This window comes from Nelusetta ayraudi, unplaced genomic scaffold (assembly GCF_046127955.1).
Source record: "Nelusetta ayraudi isolate G7.1 ecotype Tasmania unplaced genomic scaffold, CSIRO-AGI_Nayr_v1 ptg000002l, whole genome shotgun sequence".
Lineage (NCBI taxonomy): Eukaryota > Metazoa > Chordata > Actinopteri > Tetraodontiformes > Monacanthidae > Nelusetta > Nelusetta ayraudi.
In genome coordinates this window covers 10,326,174-10,348,571 of record NW_027466052.1, presented here as the reverse complement: position 1 = coordinate 10,348,571, position 22,398 = coordinate 10,326,174, and the positions used below count along the sequence as shown (strand labels likewise).

General features: G+C 43.3%; 2 protein-coding genes across 5 annotated transcripts; one reads left to right on the top strand and one right to left on the bottom strand.

The window, feature by feature from the left end:
- The first annotated feature begins 776 nt into the window (after positions 1–776).
- Positions 777–19,113, top strand: LOC142886377 (chromodomain Y-like protein 2). Of its 2 annotated transcripts, none has more exons than XM_076023491.1 (7): positions 777–1,191; positions 7,870–8,452; positions 12,013–12,230; positions 16,259–16,431; positions 16,519–16,729; positions 16,835–16,978; positions 17,344–19,113. In XM_076023491.1, the coding sequence occupies exons 1-7, from the start codon at positions 1,168–1,170 to the stop codon at positions 17,500–17,502; spliced, it is 1,512 nt and encodes a 503-aa protein (XP_075879606.1). In that variant the 5' UTR covers positions 777–1,167; the 3' UTR covers positions 17,503–19,113. The 2 variants fall into 2 exon arrangements, with proteins under 2 accessions (XP_075879606.1, XP_075879596.1); XM_076023481.1 differs by lacking the exon at positions 777–1,191 and adding an exon at positions 2,215–2,274.
- Positions 19,114–20,439: 1,326 nt separating this feature from the next.
- Positions 20,440–22,388, bottom strand: cmc2 (C-x(9)-C motif containing 2). 3 transcript variants are annotated; one of them, XM_076023512.1, is made up of 5 exons: positions 22,286–22,388; positions 21,314–21,430; positions 21,153–21,224; positions 20,907–21,007; positions 20,440–20,845 (listed from the first exon to the last, which is right to left on the bottom strand). In XM_076023512.1, the coding sequence occupies exons 2-4, from the start codon at positions 21,392–21,394 to the stop codon at positions 20,924–20,926; spliced, it is 237 nt and encodes a 78-aa protein (XP_075879627.1). In that variant the 5' UTR covers positions 21,395–21,430; positions 22,286–22,388; the 3' UTR covers positions 20,440–20,845; positions 20,907–20,923. The 3 variants fall into 3 exon arrangements, with proteins under 3 accessions (XP_075879627.1, XP_075879618.1, XP_075879635.1); XM_076023503.1 differs by having other exon boundaries at positions 22,051–22,357; XM_076023520.1 differs by lacking the exon at positions 22,286–22,388 and adding an exon at positions 21,722–22,042.
- Between the last annotated feature and the right edge of the window lie 10 nt (positions 22,389–22,398).

The window sequence follows — 22,398 nt, the reverse complement described above, 5'->3', positions numbered from 1 at the left end:
ATTTTCACTTACAGGAGATGTTGTCACCCCCAAGATTACACAGTCACAAATCAATAATTCATGACAATATGCTAAATCAATTACTGGTCACGTTGGGGTGATAACAGTGTCTTTGTGAGACAAATTCAATTATCTGGTGCCAAAGGGCACATGTAAAATGGAAATTGGACAGGCCTTAATTGCTTGTCTATTTTAGCATTTTGGAATAGACAAGTTTACGTTAATAGTCCTTCACAACAGACAGCAGTCATATTGACAGGACATTGCTGGAAGACGTAGACTGAAATCAACAGTTTGTAGAGTGGCAGTTTTAAACCAGTAAACCAACAGGTGCAAGAAAAGCCAATGACATTGTTTGTTTGTGCTTACCTTAATGGAATGGGGTCCACACAGAAAACACCTGTGTTAATTAATACAACTTTTTGGGGGATCGATAAGGTTGCTATTAAAACAACAACAACAAAAACAACTCCAAACATCCAACATTAAATAAAAATAAGGATATAGGAATGCTTTATTAATCACACACTGGGACAATTTGCTTAATTACAGCAGCATGCACAGTGTATGAGATTAAAAAAAAAAAAAAAAAAAGATAAAAAATTTGACATTTCTAATATTTGAATAATACTAAATTTTATTAATGACACCAATTTGTAACCCCGTAGAAATCAATACTATGGTTTCTTAAAAATGTGCCAGTCGGTTCTGAATGTTCTGTGAAGTCACTGAGGCTGGACTCGAGCTCGAGGTTACAGTGGGTCACAGGAAGGGACCGTCTCAGCTGGTGTCTAAACGCAGGCAGGACATCAGGCCTATCCTCTCCCGCTGACAACTTGGGCTGCAGAAGTGCTCCGGCGAGCAGACCATTTGTAACCGGGGACTATTTTTCCTTCTTCTTCTTCTCCGCCGTACACTTGGGCCGGGGTAAACAGCACCGCCCCGACGGCTGTTTGTTCGAAGTGTGGAACGATCTATCGCACAGCGCCGGGCTCGATTGACACTGTCTGCTGATCTGCTACTGCGGATTGCTCAGAATAACAAGGCTGCTCGCTAATTCCCGTCTACCGTACCGGGGCTTTCGCCGAAACAGCGACAGAGTAGGGTCCTCAAAAACAGCAAATAAGGCAGGCAAGAAGGCTGCGCCGGCGGAGTCCGCACCCCAGAATGGCTTCGGGAGACCTTTACGAGGTAGGATAGAAGCTCGTCCGAGAGACGCGCTCTATAATATTGACGAATAATGGAATTAGGAAGTAAAGGGGAGGGCGTCGCGTATGTAAAAAGCGGTGTACTAAGCCCTTTAACAGGGCGAAACTAACCCCCTGGCGAGCTCCGCGGAGACAGCGCCTGTCGGCGTGTGCTTCCGACTTTACGTCGCTTTCTGACACACTTTGGACGCGATTGTTGCCGACTGTTTGGCGAGCAGGCGAGGTGACACGTTCCGGACACACAACAACTCCGCCAGTCGCCGAGTTGGAAGTGGTGGTAAAGTGACAGCGGCGCTGAGCGGGCGACGTGCCGAACGTTCTACGCGCTGGTCGCGGAGGTGCGCGGGCATGCCGAGAGATATCGGTCACCAACGGCCGACAGCGGGGTGGCTGTCCCCGGGCACACAACTCGCGTGCGCGAGCCCGGCTTTTTGTGTGTGTTTGTGCGTGTGGCTGTGGCTGAGAATCCGTGAGAAAAGTTGCTCAAGGTCCCGCCGCCCCTCTTGCGCGACATCATCCTCGTGTGTCTGTGAAGGTTTTCTGTCATCCAGGTCATCTGAAAGTAGAAGGGAACAACTGGACCTGTTCTTGCGATCTTGTGAGGGTCTCAACGTCGCATGAACAAGTCCAAGTCCAAACCCTTCTACCATCGCCTTCGCACACATAGCAGAAAGTCACCAAGTTAACCCACTGTCTTTGGGGTTATATATACATGTGTATATAGTGTCAACGTGTGCGCTTGCTGTCACCTGATGGTGTTCACTTGGGCTGGCAGTGTCTCGCCTCCTAAGGCCAGCCAGTGATAAGAATGTGTCGCGTCTCCCCCCAAAAAAAGCTATTTTTTGCCAAGAGTGTCAAACTTGAAAATCCCCTCTGCGTGTGTCCGACACCAGATAACAGTATCTGCTCACACCACTGACACTGTCAGATGAGTCAGGTAGGATAACTAAACAATGAGCAGTGAGACACAGCCAGCCCCTGCCTTCCTTTACTATTCTTATTATTGTTCTTTGTCACAGACATGTCTTTGATGTCGGGATGGACGTTGAGTTCACAAGTAATCCCGGTTCGTCCTCCCCTTTTTGTTTTGTGTCTCTGACTCCTTTTTAGTTGGTTTCAAGGGAATCGTTTACTGTATTCATGTTTGGCTACCATGCGGCGATTCCATCCTTTTGTTTTCTGGAGTAATTGTTCAGTGGCTAGCACTGTTACATGCCAGCTTTTGTCAGACGTCACAATTTGAATGATGGCAGCCGGTGTCGCAGGTCACTGGCTCATTCTCGTCTGAAACTTGTTTTGTTGTTGGGTTTTTTTTGTTTCTGTCGTTGTGTTTGTAACACTTTGTTGTATGACATGTGCTCACTAATATCTGTGTGGCTCTTGTTAGTGAAATAACCACTAGAAAAAAATCCTTGGACCTGGAAAAGGCACACGTTTATTTGGTGGAGGGCCACAGCAGCAGGTTTTTGAAATCTAATGAAAAGTTAGTAAGCTAACTGAAGTTAAACAATATAAAGTGATTCCTATATGTGGACTAATGAGTTGGCTGAGTTGCTTTTTAGGCCTTTTTGAAAGAAGGTACAGTGGAAAAAGGCGCATTGAGCAATGACTGCATTGTGTCTTCATAGTTAGTACTCCAATGAAAAAGTCCTCCCACTGATGCATATTTAAAAATAGAAGTTTTGGTGAAGACACAACATGATCCTAAGGCCCAAATGCTTCAAAATATATTTGTGTGTACAAAGCCTTAACATTAACTCTATGGATTAGTCATAAAGGTTTATAACTACTGACATTCATGACAGGCCTGTGAATGATAATTTTGCAGAGTACTCCTACGCGGCAATTACGGACGCTAATTGTTAGTCTACTGTGTTATGGGGCTGAGTAGGAAATACTGCGTGAGTCAACGCTCCTTTGTATTAGCTTTGACTTGGAAAATGAGGTAGAGGATTCGTGATGTTTTGGCAATTAAATCCGAAACATGTTGCATCATATTGTCAGATAGACCACATTGGCTGCCCATGACTGCCGTATCCACTACAGCGTTTGTCATATTACGCCGTATAATTATTAGATTAACTGAGGCTCAAGTTCTGTCCCTTGACAACTCTCCAGTGTTGCAATGGCCAATTATGATGTTTCATAAATTACCACATAAGGTGTGTTGAAACCACTCCACATTTTAACGTCATTCTTTACAAATAATGTGTTTACACAAATAGTGTTTGTTTGACTTGACTCATTTGAAAAAAAATCTATACTTTTAGACACTTAATCTATGTAATTGTGTTAAATGGCTAGGTTCATTGTGTTGTGTTTCAGCATCAGGCGTGGCAGGTGGAACAAACTCAATTAGAAAATGAGTTTTAAATAGCAGCAATTAAACAGGGTCATAACAGTTCTAAAACAAAGTAATACAAATAAACGAATACAATTTTTGGTTGCAACTTCTCGCTGCAACCACATTTACTTTCTCTGATTAAACTTTTGTTTTATTTCGCAACATATCTAACCAGTTCTCAGCCTTTTGTATCCATTTATGCCTCTTTTTTTCCCTCAAACCCTGGCCTGTGCCCACTGCTCATGTGACAAACTGGGTGCATGAGATTGGGATCAATTGATAAATTGAAAAATATGAACAGACGATATGAAGTATTGAAATATATGAAGCTGGAGTTCACGTGTGACTCATGAACCTATGTGGACTGCTCCTCCACACAAATGGGCAGAGGCTGGTGAATGAAGCGATGGCAAGCAGCTGTCCTTTTAACACGCCGCTAGTAATCTCGTGGCTTTGAAGTCCCCAGACTTTAAAAAAAGAAAATAAAAGAATACGGCTGAATTTTGAGATTGAAGGAGTCACAGCCTGGGAGGAAATCACTAGCAGTCGGCAGCACTGGTGTCCACAACCAATCGCCAATATTTAATCTCTCCTGCCATGATAGCGTAGCCTCAACTATGTCGGATATATGCATTCACACTTTTGAGATTTCTTTTGAGACTGAGTTCAACAATAATTTTCGAAACATCCGTCCTCTTTCCGAAGCCAAGTGTTTCACTCCTCAACGTCTCTTTCTCTTCTCTAAATGTCTCTCTTCCAACAACAAAAACGCACAATAACAGTGACAGTTTCTCTGTGTAAATCTCACTTTACTAAAGTCAAACAGTGAAGAAAATGCTCATTCATTGCTCACAGAAAGGGAAACGCAAACCCATTAAAGCAAGGTAGTGTGCAGAGGTAAAACATGTAGGATGCTGTATCTAATCTATTTAACTATAAATCATTGAACCTCTGTCTATTTTTTTTTTTTTTTGATCATGCATGGCAGTTGAGCACATTTACATGTCCAAATTGATAAAAGCCAAACTGCTTGCATTTTGTGCCTGAAATGCTGGTGTACATTAATTTGATATATGAGGGGAAATGACCATGTAGAAATGTGAATGACATCATCCTTCCTTGTTCATTGGGAATGATTTTGGATTCTGGTTGAGATACAGTCGGCTGAGCTTGGTCTCAAGTGAGACTGACCTTTAAAACCCCTGACAATAGCCAGTGAGCCTACGCTTTTAACATACATATCTACATATCTTTTTTTTATCCTGTCAGCTAAGTTTAAAGCTTGACAGAGATCTTTCTGAAGAACTGGTGTGTCTGCACTCCCTCTGTAGCAGAGTCACCAGAGTCCCCCCCCCCCCACCCCCCCTCTGCAGCTGCTGATTCATCAACTTTTTGCAATTATTCACAAAGACATTTGTGATTCCCAAAGGACAAAAATCTGAAGTTGTTTGCTGGACCCGAGTGTCTCTCTTTTGAAATATGTTAAAAATGTGCCACCCCAAGGGACCTGAATGGCTTCTCAGTGATTGTGCCCTCATGGGGCCCTGGCAGTAGACTGATTGCTCAGCAGCTACTGACTCACACTGCCACACAGCAACGTGATGTGATGTGATGTGATGTGTGACGCCACATCCGCTTTGTTCTTCTGTCACCTTAAAGTTGGATCAGTTGGACCGAGTGAGGCATTTTAGTTTTTTTCCACTTTGTCACGATCAGGTCGCAACAATTATGCCTGTCTGGGTGTTTTTAAAAATGAGGAGTGTCTACTGGAAAGAAACAAAAAGAACCACTGTTTTCTCACATCCCACTTCATCTCCCACCTTTCTTACACCAGCTCTGAAATCAGAGTCAAGTGACGAAACATGAGCAGGATCCATAGGCTGGTGTCTGGTACGGTGTCGTTGCCCTTTTTACAAGTGGAGCAGCTACTCTTGATAGAATGTTTGATTAGCAGCTTAGAAATCAGCAGCTCACAAAAACACATCTATTTTTTTCTCTACGCTAACAGATCCTTGTAAATATTACAAATTAAACACACACTAAACCTCAGGTCCCCTAAACCTGTGCCCTCATCCTCGTCTTCACACCGTTCTTCCCCTTAGCGCTGCATACTGCGAGCATGGAACTCATAGCGGTGACATCACTGAGCTCAGAAATTACACAAAAATATAGTGAGGTGCAGACTGTGGCACACAGGATTTAAGGATGGGTGTATCATTTACGAGCTTATCTCATTCTTGGGTGTGGTTCCAGGTACAGTGATGACCTAATCATTCAACCAACTGATCACACCAACCATGACCTAATCTAAGAATGATAAAGGATGCATATTCCATGCCTCTCTTGGCTTTCTCAGGAATATAGATTTGGGGTATATGCTAAAGATAAATTTGGCAGTGGGAGAATATGCAATCTTCCTCAGCACAAAGCATTACTAAACCAAAGACATCGGCTCTGTGTGAGCAACTCGGCTTTTCCTTCCCATCTTCTGGTGTCTATCTTTTTAAGGGCCCCCCTTTTCTATCTATCTATCTATCTATCTATCTATCTATAATATCAGGATAATAAAGTCATACGTTAAAATTCTAACAGTAGTTTATTCTACTTTTTAAGTCCTTTTTTTCTGGGAAAAGATCTCATTTCATACTGGCCTGTCCAAAATACGCTTCATTCCTCCGCCACTGACTCTGTAAAATGTAATCGACATTAGGAAAATTCTTTTACAATTCCTAAGTTAGAAAGTCCATTGTGATGCTCCAAACAGGATCAGACACATTTAGGATAGTTTTCTTTGAAAAGTTGTTCAATGAAAAGTGTTTATTGTTAAAAGAAAGCCTGGCCAGTGAGGGCAGATCTTTGCATCCCTATAGTTTAGAAGGTGACCATGGATTACGTCGAATTAGTTTATCTATTCTTGTTCTCCTAAAATCCCTTACCAGGCACAGTCATGAGGGAGACCTGTTCCCTTGTTTCGGCCACACGTACACTGCACATTCAAAAATATGGTGTTTGTTGAGTAAAAAAAACAAATTAAGACGACAAAGTTGCTTTGTATTAATGTTTGGACTTGAAATATGAATTTACTCTCATGCTAATCTGTTGGTTTGTCCGAATGTATACTTGTCATGCGATGAAGCTCAGGTTGGTGCTGTTTGACTCTCAGCCAAGGCTTTAGGAGACCTGTCGCTTTGCGCGCGCACATTTAACCCATCCTGCGCACTTCCTCCTAGTCTCTCCCTGCCTTTTCTTTGCATCCCGGTGAAGTGGCACATTGTTTGGAGCCGCCCGTCGAGTCATTCATCAAAGGCTGTTTACTCAAAGTAGAGCGCACGGCTACAAGCCCTTGTTACCACAGCTTTAGCAGCACTGCTCCCGCTACGGCTGCTACTAAACATTCACACGTTGCACTGAATCCACAATTCAGATAAGACTGGGAAAAGTTTAAAGAAATCACGGCGTTATTGCTGAAAAGCAACGGATGGATGGATGCCTGCACGTTGGTGGAAGTGTTGTGGTATGAAATGGTTTTGTCCGTTCAGTGCGAAAGAAATGTTTGATGAAATGAGGCTTCTTTGGATTTGTCAAAGATTGATGATTAGTCTTATATTCAGGGGTCAAAGGTCAAGGTCGCCAGTCTTACATCAGCCTGAGACTAATGAGCACAGAGTCTTGGAAATTAGTAGGTTGATATCTGATACACGATGAATGGACAGTGACCAGCTGATTTAAATGCGTCAGAGTTTCCTTGGCTAATTCACCTAACCTCTAAGGAAATGTGGTGGCAAGTTAATAATTGAAATCATTACTTACTAAAAAAAAAAAAAGAAGAAGCTTTTTATGGGTGTAACAAACCCATTGGCATCGCTGGAATCTACGTGACACAACAAGACACTGAATTGTATCGGCGTTACATTTTCACATTTACTTTGCTCGCTAATCATTTAGTCTGCGAGTGTAACAACACGTGATAGGCCTCAGACAGTTACGACAGCTCCATTCAGTATTAAATGCAAATAAGTATTGATTAAAAGGAACATTAACAGTCGAGGGGTGGTAGAAAAAAAATAAGGCAAGTTTACAACAGCGGTCGTGAAATGAATTAAACAGATTCCTCAATAGGAATGGTAATTGGTAATGGTAATAAAATGCAAGTCGGGTAGCACAGGGCTACAGCAAAACTGGCCGAAATGTTTCTCTCTGATAACAGCTTGTAAAAATAGCTTACAAAATTTACCATAAAACTTTTATATGCCTCCAATGGGATAGCTAAGTGAAAAAAACACACATTAAATATGCATCTGTCTCTGTGCACTTCAGGTGGAGCGAATTGTGGACAAGAGGCGGAACAAGAAAGGCAAGTGGGAGTACTTGATACGATGGAAGGGCTATGGAAGCAAGGAGGACACGTGGGAACCGGAGAACCACCTGCTGCACTGCGAGGAGTTCATCGACCAGTTCAACAGCTTGAGGCTGCACTCGCAGAGACGGCCCAAAGTTCCGAAAAGTCGACAAGAGTCGCTCATAACCAGTCAGCCATCTGCCGTTGAAAGCTCCCGACCTCGGTCGGAGGCCAGGAAAAAGAAAAGGACTCTCAGTCCGGCTGTAGGGGTGAGAGGCGGAGGAGTGCCGGGGATCGACAAGCCGGGCAAAGTGGGCGTCGGGTCGGGCAAACCCAGCGTACGGCCGAGCAAAGCCATGACTTACAAACCTGTGCCGGGGCTGGGCGGAGCTCTCCTCGACCCAGGAGTCCCTCTCCCGTGTAATGGACTCCAAAACGGAGAGACGGAGCCCCTGGCGTACACGGCAGCGGCAGCGGCGTCCCACAGAGTGCCTTTGCACAGGGCGGATGGAGTTCTAGCAGACGCGGATGCACCCGGGCCGCAGTTTACCAAAGAACTGGGTAAGAAATGAATGAATGGATGGTTTACAACACTGAAATTGTGTGTCAACTGTCAAGTGACAAAAAAGAAAATAGAAAAAAACTGACGAACAAATTTGCACAATATATTCTCTGTAAACAAAAGGAGTTGGCTGAATTTGCCTATCTTGTACAATCTATGACATTATCCAGAATATCAGTAATACAAAGAACATAAAAAACACAAAAAATGCTTGAAATTATTCTTAATTATATCACATTGTCATCATTGTCGTCATCATTTTGCCCTTCAATATTAAAAAAAACACAATTTAATTCCCAGAGAAGAAACATTGGTTCTCACATTATTTAATTCAAAAACGCTCAAACCCCCTAATGTATATTTAATTTCTCTCGGTTTAAAAAAAAAAAACTTGGACTTGGAAAACCCGAAAGTCTGCTGTGCCGGGGCTTTTATGTTTATGAAGCGGTTATGTGTCCTTCAGTTCGGATGGAAACTTCTGAGTGCCTTGTCTCTTAATTTTTGCAAACTCCTCTGTTTTTCCCACGGATCGAGTGGAGCATACAGGCCCACTTTTACACCAGACTAGTGGCGCTCTTCTGTGGACCTTTACTGCAGGAGCAGCTGATAACGCCTTCAAATCTCATCCATGGGTCACAGTCCAGAGCTGTGCCTCTTCAAGTTAATCATTACAGATGTTTGTGTAAACGCATCCTTCGTCAAACAAAACAACTCGTGTCACATTGAAAGTCTTGAGTGTCATGTGACTCTACTGCCTGCAACTGTAGCCAACTGGGGCCCTGTGTGTTGTGGCTACGTTGGCCAATTCTCAAATACGGGATATTTTTGAATGTGCGTATTCAGATCGTTGTTAACTGTGAGAATTTTGACGTGGAACCTCTGTATCATTATATCGTAATGATAGTGTATGAGGAGATGATGGATGCTTGGTGCTTTCACCTCACAGCGTGAAGGTCAAGTGGTCAGTTTACTCACCCAGGGCCCTTCCTGAGTGACAGTCGGCATCTTCTGCCTTTGTCTGCATGGATGGAGACGTGTTTGCGAGGCCAATCAAGAACCCTGAGTTGTCCGTAGCTGTAAATGTTGGTTGATTTTGGTTGACTGTCTCTCTGTGTGGCCCTGCGATGAACTGGCAAGCCCGCCTTCACCTTCCCCAAGACAGCTGGGGGAGGCTGCAGCAAACCTGAAGTCACTGATGATGTTCAAACCATTTTCATTCATTTTCTCTCTGCCGAGGCCTCTGGTAGTCAGACTGCGTTCTGTGTTTTTGTGAACGACTTGTCAACTAACAGGAGTCGTCGGGGGGGGGGGGCACTGTGTGATCGATGCTTTCATAAAGCCAATTACAAACAGCAAAACGACATTACCGCTGCCCCGTCTTTAGCTTCAGACAAGATGCCGCCTCCCTGATTTGGCACTCGGAGAACAAAACAATATCGTTCTAATTTTAAATCCAGGATGTCTCACTGACTCCCCATCAAAGTCAGTAAATGAAGCTACCTCTGTGATGATGATGATGATGATGATGATGATGATGATGATGATGATGATGATGTTGTTGATGATGATGATGATGATGATGATGATATTAGATAAGGGATGCATACGCACCAGTATATGACCCATTTCCACTCCAATACCGCAGTTTGTTTTTTTACGAGAGCAGCAAATGTTATGGTGAGTGAACCATGTTTATCATTTCCATCTGCGGAAATGAAGCTCCATATAGTTTTCCTATATGTCTCTCACAGAACCCAAGATGTTTGTGTATGTGTAATTATTTTCTTTTTTTTTTTCTTTTTTTCATTTTTCATGTTATTAGTCCTTGAGCAGCATGGGTATATGTGGCCTTTATGGAGGATTATCACCGAGCAGGAACACAGTATTCATTTTTGGACAGTCTTCGCACGGCCTTGTTCGCGTCACCTCTACCAACAGCTCCTCGCCGACAGTTAAACGTGGCTAGACACTTTTTCTTATTGGGATTTTTGCAGTGAAAAACTCGACCCTCATTCCGATGATGGTCGTGATGAGGATGGTGTGTCGTGCTGGGACAGTCGTGTCACAAATCTGTGGCAAGGTCTTTCAAAACTTCCATCTGTGTGACGAATTATTCATTTTTGTTCATATGAATAATTTGAAATCTGCTGAAGAAAACAACTAGTTTTGGCACATGTCGTTCTCTCCATTTACACATTTTCGTGCACTGACTGACCAGGAGGGACGAGACGTTCCCTGTCTCGAATGCATTTGTAAAGTATCAGATGCTGCGATGCAGAAACCAGGTGTCTGGGGCTCGCGGACGGTGCGGATGCCAACAAGACAATTGTCAATGGGACGAGGTGCAGTTGGATGCTGACCTTCCGTCTATGGTTTAATGGCATTTGTGTTTTTGCCCCTCTGGCCTTTTTCAGTACTACGGACAGCGACACAAACACCACACTTTTAGCTACAGGTGTGCACCAATCTCACCAACCTCAAAAATACAAACAAGATTATCTATCTATCTATCTATCTATCTATCTATCTATCTATCTATCTATCTGTCTGTCTGTCTGTCTGTCTGTCTGTCCATCTATCTGTCTTGGTTTTCAAAAGTCTCATAAAAAGCAATTCATCAATTCGATGGTTGGAGTCCCACTGCCTCGTCAAATCAGACTCTGTGCTCTCACTGTGAGTTCTTAATACATTTTTTTTTTCTAAGCGTCCATTGAAAGCATCATGTTAAGACTCTTTATGCCTTCTTTGAGTCGGGAGTTGTGTCGATATTAGAGGGGCATCATTGTCTCCGACCAGTGCCTTACTTGCAGTTAGATAAAGCTCTATTGAACTGTGTTTCTATGTCTTGGTCCTTGATCCAGCTGGTACATGAATGAGAGCCACTCACTCGGCTTTCACTGAAGCCATAAAAGTAATAATTATAACAAACTCATGTGAGAAATTAGAAAATTTTTCCAGGTGCTTGTAAGTGGGCCAGAGATCAGGCTCTCATCTGTCAAATTTGTTTATTGTGGAGGCATCTGAGCAATGATGAAAGTAGCTCATTTCAAAGTAAAATTTTGTATTTGGTTTGTGTTTGTTTGTTTGAATTTGAAAATGTTTTTCCCTCAAAGAAAAGAATGTTATTAAAAGCAAAGTTTTTTTTTAACTAACCAAAACAGATATATATTTTCAGAAATGGTATTGTTTAATGAGAAATTAAATGAGATACTTATACCATCATTGCTGCTACTAGGAAACTGTCACAAGAAGTCACAGTTTTCTCAGACGCAGGGGTGCAATAGTACTCCCCAATTTAAACTTATATAATATTTTGTATTGTTTCAACACAATTCAAAAGGCATTTCTTATTTATTTTAAGTATTAGTATTAGACATTGTAAAGTTTTAGCAGGAACTCTACTGATCAAGAACCTTGGCTTTTTGGACCTTGGATTTTTTTAATTTATTTGTTGTTACAATATTCTGAAAGTTGTATTCAACGTGGCCTGAGCCATATCTTCATACCTGCACTTGGAAATGACTAATTGACCAGTTTTGTCATCCCTCCTCGATGTCAGGTTCGTCCCTGGCCAACGGGAAGATGCATCTACACAGCTCAATAAAGCGGAAGCTTGTCGAGGAGAAAGGCTACGTGTTTGACAAGCGGCTCAGATACAACGTGCGACAGAATGAGAGCAACTGTCGATTCCGCGACATCGTGGTCAGGAAGGAGGAGGGCTTCACGCACGTCCTGCTCTCCAGCCAAACCACGGACAACAACGCTCTCACGCCTGAGGTGAGAGGTGGAATAACACACGCATCCATTTTTTCCTTTGATTCCTGAGCTTTTTTGTGGCTTATTTTATGTGTGACCACAGCTGGTGCCGTTGTCCCATCTCTATTTTATGGCGAACAAGATCTTCTTCGAAATCCTTTCAGTTGGTCGATCGCTGTACCCCATTGTCATTTTGTATAAATGGGCCATAACTGCACTGCTGTTCTCAAAAGGCATTTTTACAAGATACGTTTATACCGGGCGGCAGTGAGGGTCACTAACTGGCAGACTTTGGTCCAAGTCTAGATGAGGAGCAAAGTCTCATTCTAGAACAGCAGTACGAGGCTCTGGAGACTTTTACAGTCCGTGACGAGGACACAGAAAGTGAATGAGCTCAAAGGCCCAGTGTGTGTAAACTGGGGATCCTCTCTCTTCTTCCCTCAGCACGGTAGCGGGCATGCGAGAGTGCGCACTGAAAGCTGCGGTGCATTTTGGGACAATGTTAAAAGTCTGCTACAAATAGAATCAAGAAAATGATCTGATGTTTTTGCTTGATATTACCTTTCACCTTCATGACCTTGACTTACAAATGCAGGGCAAGAACAACTCTGGGTGGGATTTGGCTGCAGCTCTCTGTTCTTTTCATCCTATATTTCCCAATGCTGATGGAAAAGTGGATTTCTGCATCATGAAAGAGGGGTGGCCCTGTGTGCAAACCTGCACCAAACAAAGCTCCGACACACAAAAAAAAACGTGTAATAAAAAGCGGCAGATGGAAAGGAACAGTGGCAGTTGAATGGCTCTTTATCCATTTTGTGACCATCCACTCGTAGCGTCAGCGTTTGATTGGTCGCTCATTGCCACACTGCAATCAGCAGAAAGCTGCTCTCAGCGATATACTCAGGAATTTGCTGCCACACTTGAGCAGATTGCGAATATAAATGGATTTTAATCTAAAATCAAACTTTTGTCTTGATTGTCCTTTCGCTGGCTGCTTTGGCATTGTTTCAGAAGTTTGTTAGATTGCAGTTGGCCAACTTCAAGCGGCAACGCATTTTTGACAGCAGCGATAAAATGGCTACGGCTCCCTTGTCCTTCAATTTCATTTACAGCGAGCGTTATTGCACGGAATTCAAGATTGATCTTCTCCAGCTTAAATATAAAAATCCTGGGGATTATTAAGACTTGGTTGGACCTGAGCCTGTGCCATGAGAGGAATCCTTCCCCAAAGTCCCAAAATGTATCTTAAGTTTTGATCCAAGAGCCCATTCAGATCTTTGTAAAAGGAGCAAGAGGTCCATTCAAAATGAACTTGGAAGGTGATGAAACGAACCCTCTCTCTTTCACGTTCAAATGGACCAGTCAGGTATCTGAAGCCCGAGGCTTCCTAGTGGTGTGACACTTTTGGAAGCCGGTCAGGAGCTAAAGGGAAAAACCTGTTTTCCACTGTGGAGTGAATGCCTGTGGTGCCATTCCTGGTTCTTCTTTGTAATATGAAAATGGCAAAACTTATCTGACGGGTAATTCTGGCTACTGCAGCATTCACGCTAATCTCTTTAGCAGCAGCTAGGCCTCACTATTTCCTCTTTGTGTTCCTCTGGGAGCCTCAGTGCCAGCGTGGAAGGAAGCGAGCTGGCAAGTGCATCCCGAGACCCACTTGCAAAATGAAGTAAATAAACACACTTTGTTCAAGGCTGGTAACTTTGATGAGCTCTGAACCAGCCTCCCTGCTCGCTCGACGCTCGGGATCCTTTCGAGTTCACCAAGAGCTTTCGGCAGATTCTGCAGAGGCATCACTATCTTTGCCCTGTAGTTCATCAAAAAAATCTAAACAAACAGGCTATTCCTGCCCTCACACTGCGAGATGACTCTCAGATCTTCGGCCGGCTGCTCCTGGCTTTGATGCAGCTTGCCCGAGAAGCCCTGCGCGCCGCCCGTGCACACGTGTGCGCACTTTCTTGTGCAACGGTAAGCCCGTAAGCTGTGAGCTTATCACACAGCTCTGATAGCTCCCTCGCCGTCTCCCTGCCTTTGAAAGCCGCAGGGACAAGAGAGTGCGCAGAGGAGCTCCAACTGTGGAAGTCATCCAAAAATATTCTTCTGTTCTCCCTCTGAGTGCGCTCAAGCTTTGTGCGTATGTGCTTTTGTTTTGTGGCTTCTTTTTTTTTTTTGCAAGTGGTTTAAACGTCAAAGCAGCACATCGCAACAGAAAAGTATTTAATCTGTTTTTCAGAACAGATTTTTTTTTTAGTAATCTTTTTGTATTTGTATATAGCTAATGTGTTTTGGATAAATATCCTGATTCGTGTAATTCTAAAACTAAACGAGGAAGTTGAAATAAAAAAGAACACTGAACTTAAAGGAGCCATCCATGTGAAATTCAGTTTAGTCGACTTCAGGAATAAATGAACACGTACCGAACTTGTGGTGCTGTGACATCTACATAGAGTGTGTGTGTCGTTTTACTGCTCCCTGTTCACCAGCCATGCTCTTGTACTGTATGTGTGATGATAGTTTTGTATGTAGTTTCTGTACAGTTTTCTTCTACTTGTTCAATCGATGAACAGAGACATACACGGCTATATTAACCCTCAGAGGGAAGTAAAGTCCTGGCAACACTCACCATGGCATCTCAACACAAGAAATCACTTTGATTGCTGCAAGGAGGCAGCTGCATGTCATCGAGTTATGTATGCACAGTACTATGCATTTTAAAGATTGAACGAGCTGCGCCGTGGCAAATATAGTTTTACTTTTTAGCAGGACGACATCAACCTCACAAGGCGTTTCCACCGCAGTCCAACCGAACGTTGACAGCAGCTGTGCACTGGAGCTGTTGCGTTTGAACATGTGTGAATGCAGGGCGGTAAATCTTTATTTTGCGGTAGGAAATTAATTATAGCCTCAACACACGGGAACAGTGCGGCGGCCTTTTGCAAGTTAATATCAGCGACACGTTTGTCAACATCAAGCGGACGTTGTTGGGCTTGTGCAGACAGCTGGCCTAATAAAATCTTGTCTGGATCCCCTACACACTGACACACACACACACACACACACACACACACACACATACACAGAGCCACATCTCTGTCTGCACTCAATCTGCACAACTCCGACAACGTTTTAATCAGATTATCACCTCTGACCCATATTAACCATTCAACCTTATTCCACATGTCTCATCAAGCACATAATCTCTTCCCAGTTGCCACGTGTGTGTGTGTGTGTGTGTGTGTGTGTGTGTGTGTGTGTGTGTGTGTGTGTGTGTGTGTGTGTGTGTGTGTTGCAGTTGTCCTTCCTCAGATCGATTTTGGACCACTGGACCACTGCTACCTCCGTGGCTCCGTGTAGCCAAATGAGATTTGGTTGTGGATAATTTGGAGACTTTAAGCTCTTTGTCACGCTGCCTTAGCGTCGCTGGGCCGTTGTGTGTCGTCACGTGACGGGACACGTTGTCCAGGCCGGGGAATGATGTCATGGGCTTGTGTTGCTGGGGGCCGGGGGGGCGGTTTTTCCAACCCTTGACGTGAAGACGGCATGTACGTGGGAGTCTCTAGCTCCGTGTATTCCGGGCCTTGTCCAAACACACGTGGGATTTTCCTAAAAATGTCATCTTTCACCCAAACGCAAACAGGTTGCCAGGTCTTGGTTTTCAGAAAGCTCTGCTTCACAGAAAATACAGAAAACAGACACCCTCCACCCCATCCAACCCCACCTCCTGTCCCTCCTTTTGCAGCATATTTTGCATGTAACTTTTCTTTATGCAGCTTTATTTTAAGCAACAGCGGATAAAGTAGTGAAAACCGATAAAAAACATAACCCAAATGGTTCCAGTTTTAAACTTTTCAAGTAGATAGACAGTAGAAAATGTCCATATTGCATTTTTTTTGTATCGAAGTACTTTGTTTTCTAATGTAGCGTTAAAACTCAGCATCATTGTCCAGTCATTTCCGTCTGCTCGTCCGTACCAGGATTTGGTCTTATTTATTTTTCTAAACATGCTGTTGTAAATAAACTAATCTAGTTCCTACACTTTTCCTTCCCAGATCATGAAGGAATTGTGCCGAGCTCTGGGCAATGCAGCCACCGACGACAGCAAGCTGCTGTTGCTCAGCTCGGTGGGGACAGTTTTCTGCAACGGCCTGGAGCCGTCCTACCTGATCGGCCGCCTGTCCACCGACCGCAGGAAAGAGAGCAGCCGCATCGCCGACGCCGTACGGTAATGAGACAGACTGAGAGCTGCTTCTCGGGTCTCTCCGCCAGTCCTGACCGAGTTGCTGTCCGTTGCTTCATTGGACCACTTTAGAGAGTTTGTGTCGGCCTTCATCCACTTCAAGAAGCCCATCGTGGTGGCCATAAACGGGCCTGCGCTGGGCTTGGGCGCCTCCATCCTGCCCCTGTGTGACGTGGTGTGGGCCAGCGAGAGGGCCTGGTTCCAGACTCCATGTGCCGCCCTGCACATCACCCCGTCAGGATGCTCCTCCTACACCTTCCCCCAGATCCTGGGCGTGGCCCTGGTGGGTACCGAGCGAGAGCGGCACCACAGCAGCGCGGCTCCTCGAGTCTCGTCCTTTATTTGTAATAGATGACGCTTCTTGACACGCTCAGCCTCTGTCCGGCAGGCAAACGAGATGCTGTTCTGCGGGAGGAAACTGACGGCGCAGGAGGCCTGCAGCCGAGGCCTCGTCTCACAGGTCTTCTGGCCAACCACGTTCAACCAGGAAGTGATGCTGCGCGTGAAGGAAATGGCAGCATGCAACGCAGTGGTGAGTCCCAGGCTGGGCAGTCAATCAATCAATCAGTCAGTCAGTCAGTCAATCAATCAGTCAGTCAGTCAGTCTTTTCATTCATATCATATCAGCTTTTATTTGTACAGCACAAAATCCTCAACGAAAGCTGTCTCCAAGCGCTTTGGACAACTGTAGCTCAGGAGGTAGAGCAGGTTGACCAATGACCGAAAGGTTGGCGGTTCAAATCCCACTCCATCCCAGACTGTCGTTGTTGTTGTCCTTGGGCAAGACACTTAACCTTAAATGGCTAGTTCTCACCAGCTTCCTCCCCACTGTCCAAAAACACCACCATCTTAATGTCATTGATGATACTGAATGACGCTCTCCGTTTGCCCTGGAAGGTTTTGGAAGAGTCGAAATGCCTGATGAGGAGCATCCTCCTGTCGGTGCTGGAGGAGGTCAACGACAAGGAATGTCAGATGCTGAAACAGCTGTGGTGTTCGACCAAGGGACTGGAGGCGCTCTTCAGTTACATGCACAATAAGCCGTGCGAAAAGTGATCACTGCAGCCGGGCGGACACCCAAGTCGATGGAAAGCCTGCACGCGCACACTTTGTTCCCTTCCGTCAGCAGACTGGATTCCACTGGATTCCCTTTGCGCTCGCGTCTGCTGGCCGTTGCCTCGCCATCGTCTTCAGTAAGTGTCGAGGTGTTTCTCGTTTTGAAGTCTGGTCTTTGCTTTGCTTCAGGGGAGGTACAGTGTCTCTGTATGTAATATGAAAGATTTATGTCGTTATGAAATCATCAAAATGTGCAACATTCATGTGTGTAGGAGCACACAGTAAATTGGCGGTAATTTATATATTAATATATATAGAAATATATATATATTTATTGTTGCTTTGTGGACTTAACTTGTTTTAGATTTTGCTTTGGTTTTTTGCTGCTTTGAGTCAAAGTGTAATCCAAAGGTTGCTTCAGGACAGGACCGTTTCTTGCTTCGTACGTGCACATTCCATGCTGCATCCATCATTTCTTTCCAGAATCCTCTCCAGAAAGTCTTTTTGTGCCACATTAAAGACTCCATCCATTTTCTCCATTATCATTATCATAAGCTCCCAATATTTCACCTGTCAACATATATTTTTCTGATATAACATATGTTTCAGGTCTTATTCATCCTATTAATTTCATTTTTTCAGTTTGGATACACTTTGAACTATTTTTGAATCATAAAGATTACGGAAAATGAAGAACACTGGACGTAATGTAAAATCAAGCACTTAATTAGTTCTTTATTGAATGGAATTTTAACTTGACTGCCAACTGAGTTGTTGTTTTTCTTCTTTTGTTTAGTTTTTCATTTGAGCTGAGTAGCTTTACGTGATGGCGCTGTTGGTGGTTCATGTGTGTAATTCTACAGGTGGTCCTGTTGCTTGTATGCAGAGCACACAAACCAAATTTCTTTTGCTCCTCAGGTGATCAAATTGTGACAACAGTAACTGTCAGTGAATGGTATTGTGAAAAATCAACATTTTCTGCATGTGGTGATTTAGCATTGAAAGAGATTTCTGTTGCAATTTATTTATTTTCTAAGGGATCTTTGATGGCCCCCCTCCCCTCCCCACCACCTCCCAAAAAGAAGAGAAAACACATGGAGTCTGTGAATTTTCTTTTGCAAAACTTCAAATACACGTCATCCTTGGCAGATGTACCAATGCTGGAAAATGTGAAGTGTTCCGTGGGACACGTTGCATGTCAAGTGTAATATATTGTACATATAAATGTTGCCTGTCTGCAAAACTTGTGCTGCAGGGTACGTTTTTGTACCTACATTGTAAGTATTGTTTGAAATGGGGCAGTTTATTTTTCTATTTATTTGGGTGGATGTGCTGTGCCATTTGCTGCCTTGAAGCAGCCCACTCCCATTTTGAAATCCCACCACAACTTGAGTGAACAAAATGGGTCAGGAGAGGAGCACATCTATACAGTATGTATATAAGACCAAATGTGTTTACACTTAGGTGTTTGCATATTTTCAGATTGTATGATCCAATTAGTACTTATTTCTGTAAATTATCAAAGGGATGTGAAATACTGTATTATAGTATTGTGCTTTATTGAGCTATAATCTAACATTCAAATAAAATGACCCTTGATGTGTTTCATAATTGTCCATTATTATGCAAATCACTTTAATTGTAATTTATCAATTTAATCATTTAATATAATTCATTCCAGGCCTGTTTGTGGCAACGGCTACCCAGTGGTTGATGTATTCTAACATAATTTCAATATGGAAAGCATTCCAAAGTGTGTTGCCGTGTTAACTGAGAAAGAAGAAACTGATTTGTAAAGTATGTCAAAGATGTTTAGAATTGGACTCTGTCCATATGTAATAGCAACAAATCTCATTATGAATGTCTGCCGGCGACATTTCTTCCCTTAAAACCCAGGTAACTGGCATTTCTTGGAGTTCGTCTCGTGGATGCAGCAGAAATCTCTGCGGTGTTTATGGTTCAAAAGAACAACAACCTGAAACTGAATGGCTGCTAGACGCTGATTCTGAGTAACCTTTTCTGTGTCACATGACCTGGGTGTGACCTTATCTTGTGACCACAGGTAAACAACCAAAAATAGAACTCAGTGAACCACTGCCACCACTAGAGGTCACCATGACTTTAGAGGAGGGGCCAAATGGCACAAGATGACATGACTTTTTTGCCCCAAGAACTTCCTCAACAGCACTTGCTGATTCATCTTGATGGGATGTACAGTAGATAGATGCTCTCCATTTTTTTGGGTTCTCCAGCACCCAGGGTGGGTGGAACCTATCACAGGTGTCACTGGGCAAAGGCGAGGTACACTCCAGTCTTATCACCAGGCCACATACCAGTGGATTTGTGAGTCTTTGAACTTCAAATAAAATTCTTCTGTGGATTTTCAAAAATACTAATAACTAAATGTATATTCAATTCCTCATGAGGTTTAATTTTCTTAAATTAAGAGTAATAGTAATGGAGGGCACAACATGATAGCCCTATAAGCATACAATATAGAATTCCACATTGAAGGACTCAAATAAATTCAAGTCTTTCACTGTCTGTCACACCATTAGTTGCGGTGCATGTCACAATGCACTCTTAAGCAGTTGGGGTTTATTCTGCTCACCAAAGAACTGCATTTAAAAACTATAACTGTTACCCATAGCACACTAAGGGGGAAAATAACGAAGCTGTGAATTTATTCTCTAATGTCTACTTTAAGAAAGATGATTGAACTTTTCAAAAACATTTAATCTGATTCTTGACCTTAGTCAGTTTTACATGAAATCAAAGCAAAAAAGAAGCTTTTACATAAACAGTGAACTTTATTTAGATTACATGAAACGAATCAATATGATTCTGCATTCAGACTTTTAAATAAGAATGACCAAGTGTCACCTGCATGTTGATTACTGTGTTCAGATTGAGTAACACAGCCGCTGCTCTTCCTGGTTTTTATTTATTTTTTTTCCTGCCTGCTTTCATAAATAACCCCGGAACCAAAATATTCCTGAGATGTTCTGTAACTACAGAAGATGAAAGGCTTCTGCTACCATCAGCCTGAATTCCTTTCATGAGGCCTTAGCATAGTTGTAACAGAGGGGAAATGGATGATAATGGCCAGCAGCAATACTCAGTCAAAATGAATAGATGTTATTATGTTAATCCAAATCCAAACTGCCAGAATTTTACGGTAATTTATGTTCTGTGTAGATGATGAAGAAGAAAAAAAACAGTGGTCACCATTACACCCCCCTCACTACATCTGAAAACAGCTGCAGTTGCAGCACACCCTTGTTGCAGCATCCTGCCCAACCTCCCAACAACACAACATGTGAAATATAAAGTTCCAGTGACTGTGTTGCAATTTTGCAAATTTCCCCATCGTGGGATCAATAAAGGTATTTTTCTTCTTAAAGGTCTTCTTCTTCAATGTTCAGAGCTCCTTCCTCGGACCTTCTTTCAGTCTCCTCCTCATCTCTTGCGCATGCTGTTTGCTCCGCTCCCGATGCTCCAGTCTCTGTGAAGTAGAAAAATAACGAAACAAAAAAAAAAAATAAAAATCCATACCCGCGCACATGTATGTAATGTTCAGTGATAGTTTATAACGTTTTGGAATGTTTAATGTGTTTTTTGTATTTAAAAAAACAACAACAACAACAAACCTCTATCTTCAGGCACTGACGCATGGCACGGTCCACGTCATTGCACTTCCCAAAGAACTTCATGACGTTGTGCTACGATAAAAAACAAAACAATGTTCACATTCCTCTGTCGTGCGAATGGGGAACAAGGACGTGCAACAGGGATGCTGGCAGCAACGTACCTCAGTGTGACACTGCCTCAGTTGAGTGATCAGTTCATTACATTTGTCCGAGTGCAGATGTGGAGACAAGTCGGGGTGCATGCTGAGTTAAGGGCTTATTGGAGTGCTGAGGCAATACTGAAAACCACAAACAGGAGTTAATATCTGACAGCTGCACGATTTTCCTTAGTTTTGTCTTGTCAAATTTGAAATGTCAAACGTGTAGCTTGTATAAAAGAGCGGTCTATTCCAAAAATGTAACAAAAAAATATTCACAGTATTACAAATTACAACCGAATCTCACATTTCAAACACACAGTCACACAAAGGCTAACATGTGCTCTGAAGGATACTAATGCCTCCCCATCCCTCTCCTTCCTGAGCTGTCATACTGATGGTGGTAGTTTGTTTTCCCCAGGAAACACTTACCTGCAGAAAGACAGGCACAGGTGCGAACGTTCAACACAACGACAGATGTAGTAGCGTGGCTTTACAAACTAACAAACTGTGTACGCGCCGTGACTCTTCCACACACTCGCTAAAGCACCGACCGGACCAGAGGACTCTGGATTTTTTTTTAGTGTCGCTTCAATAGACTTTGTGTTGACTTTAACCAATGACGTGTGTGAGTGAAAGAGGATGCTACACAGAATAGCCATTGTGAACGAAACAGAAACACATAACTTATATGCCATAAACTTTAGCCAGGCTATTGACAAGCCTTGTCGGCCCACTTAAATTCAATGTGGCTCCCTTACCAATGAATGGAGGTTAAGGCAAGTGAGAAGTTCTCCAGCGAACCTCCCAAGAAAAGTCACGGTAGCTAACGGCGAGCTAGCCTGTAGCGAAGGTTGATTTTGTAACAGCCTCTAAATGGGCAACCTGCAACTACCGTCCTGGGCGTTCCGTCTTTATCTCCAAAACTACATGAAAAATACCTATTTATGCAGACAGCCGTTCTCGCTGCAAAGAGGAATAATCTGAATAACTCACAAACACATCAGGGATTCAGAGGGCACGCTACTGTCGACCTGCTTCATCACGTTCTTTGAATGGTGACAGCGACCTCAGTCAAATACAAATCAGCGTCCGCTGTTGTAGCAGCA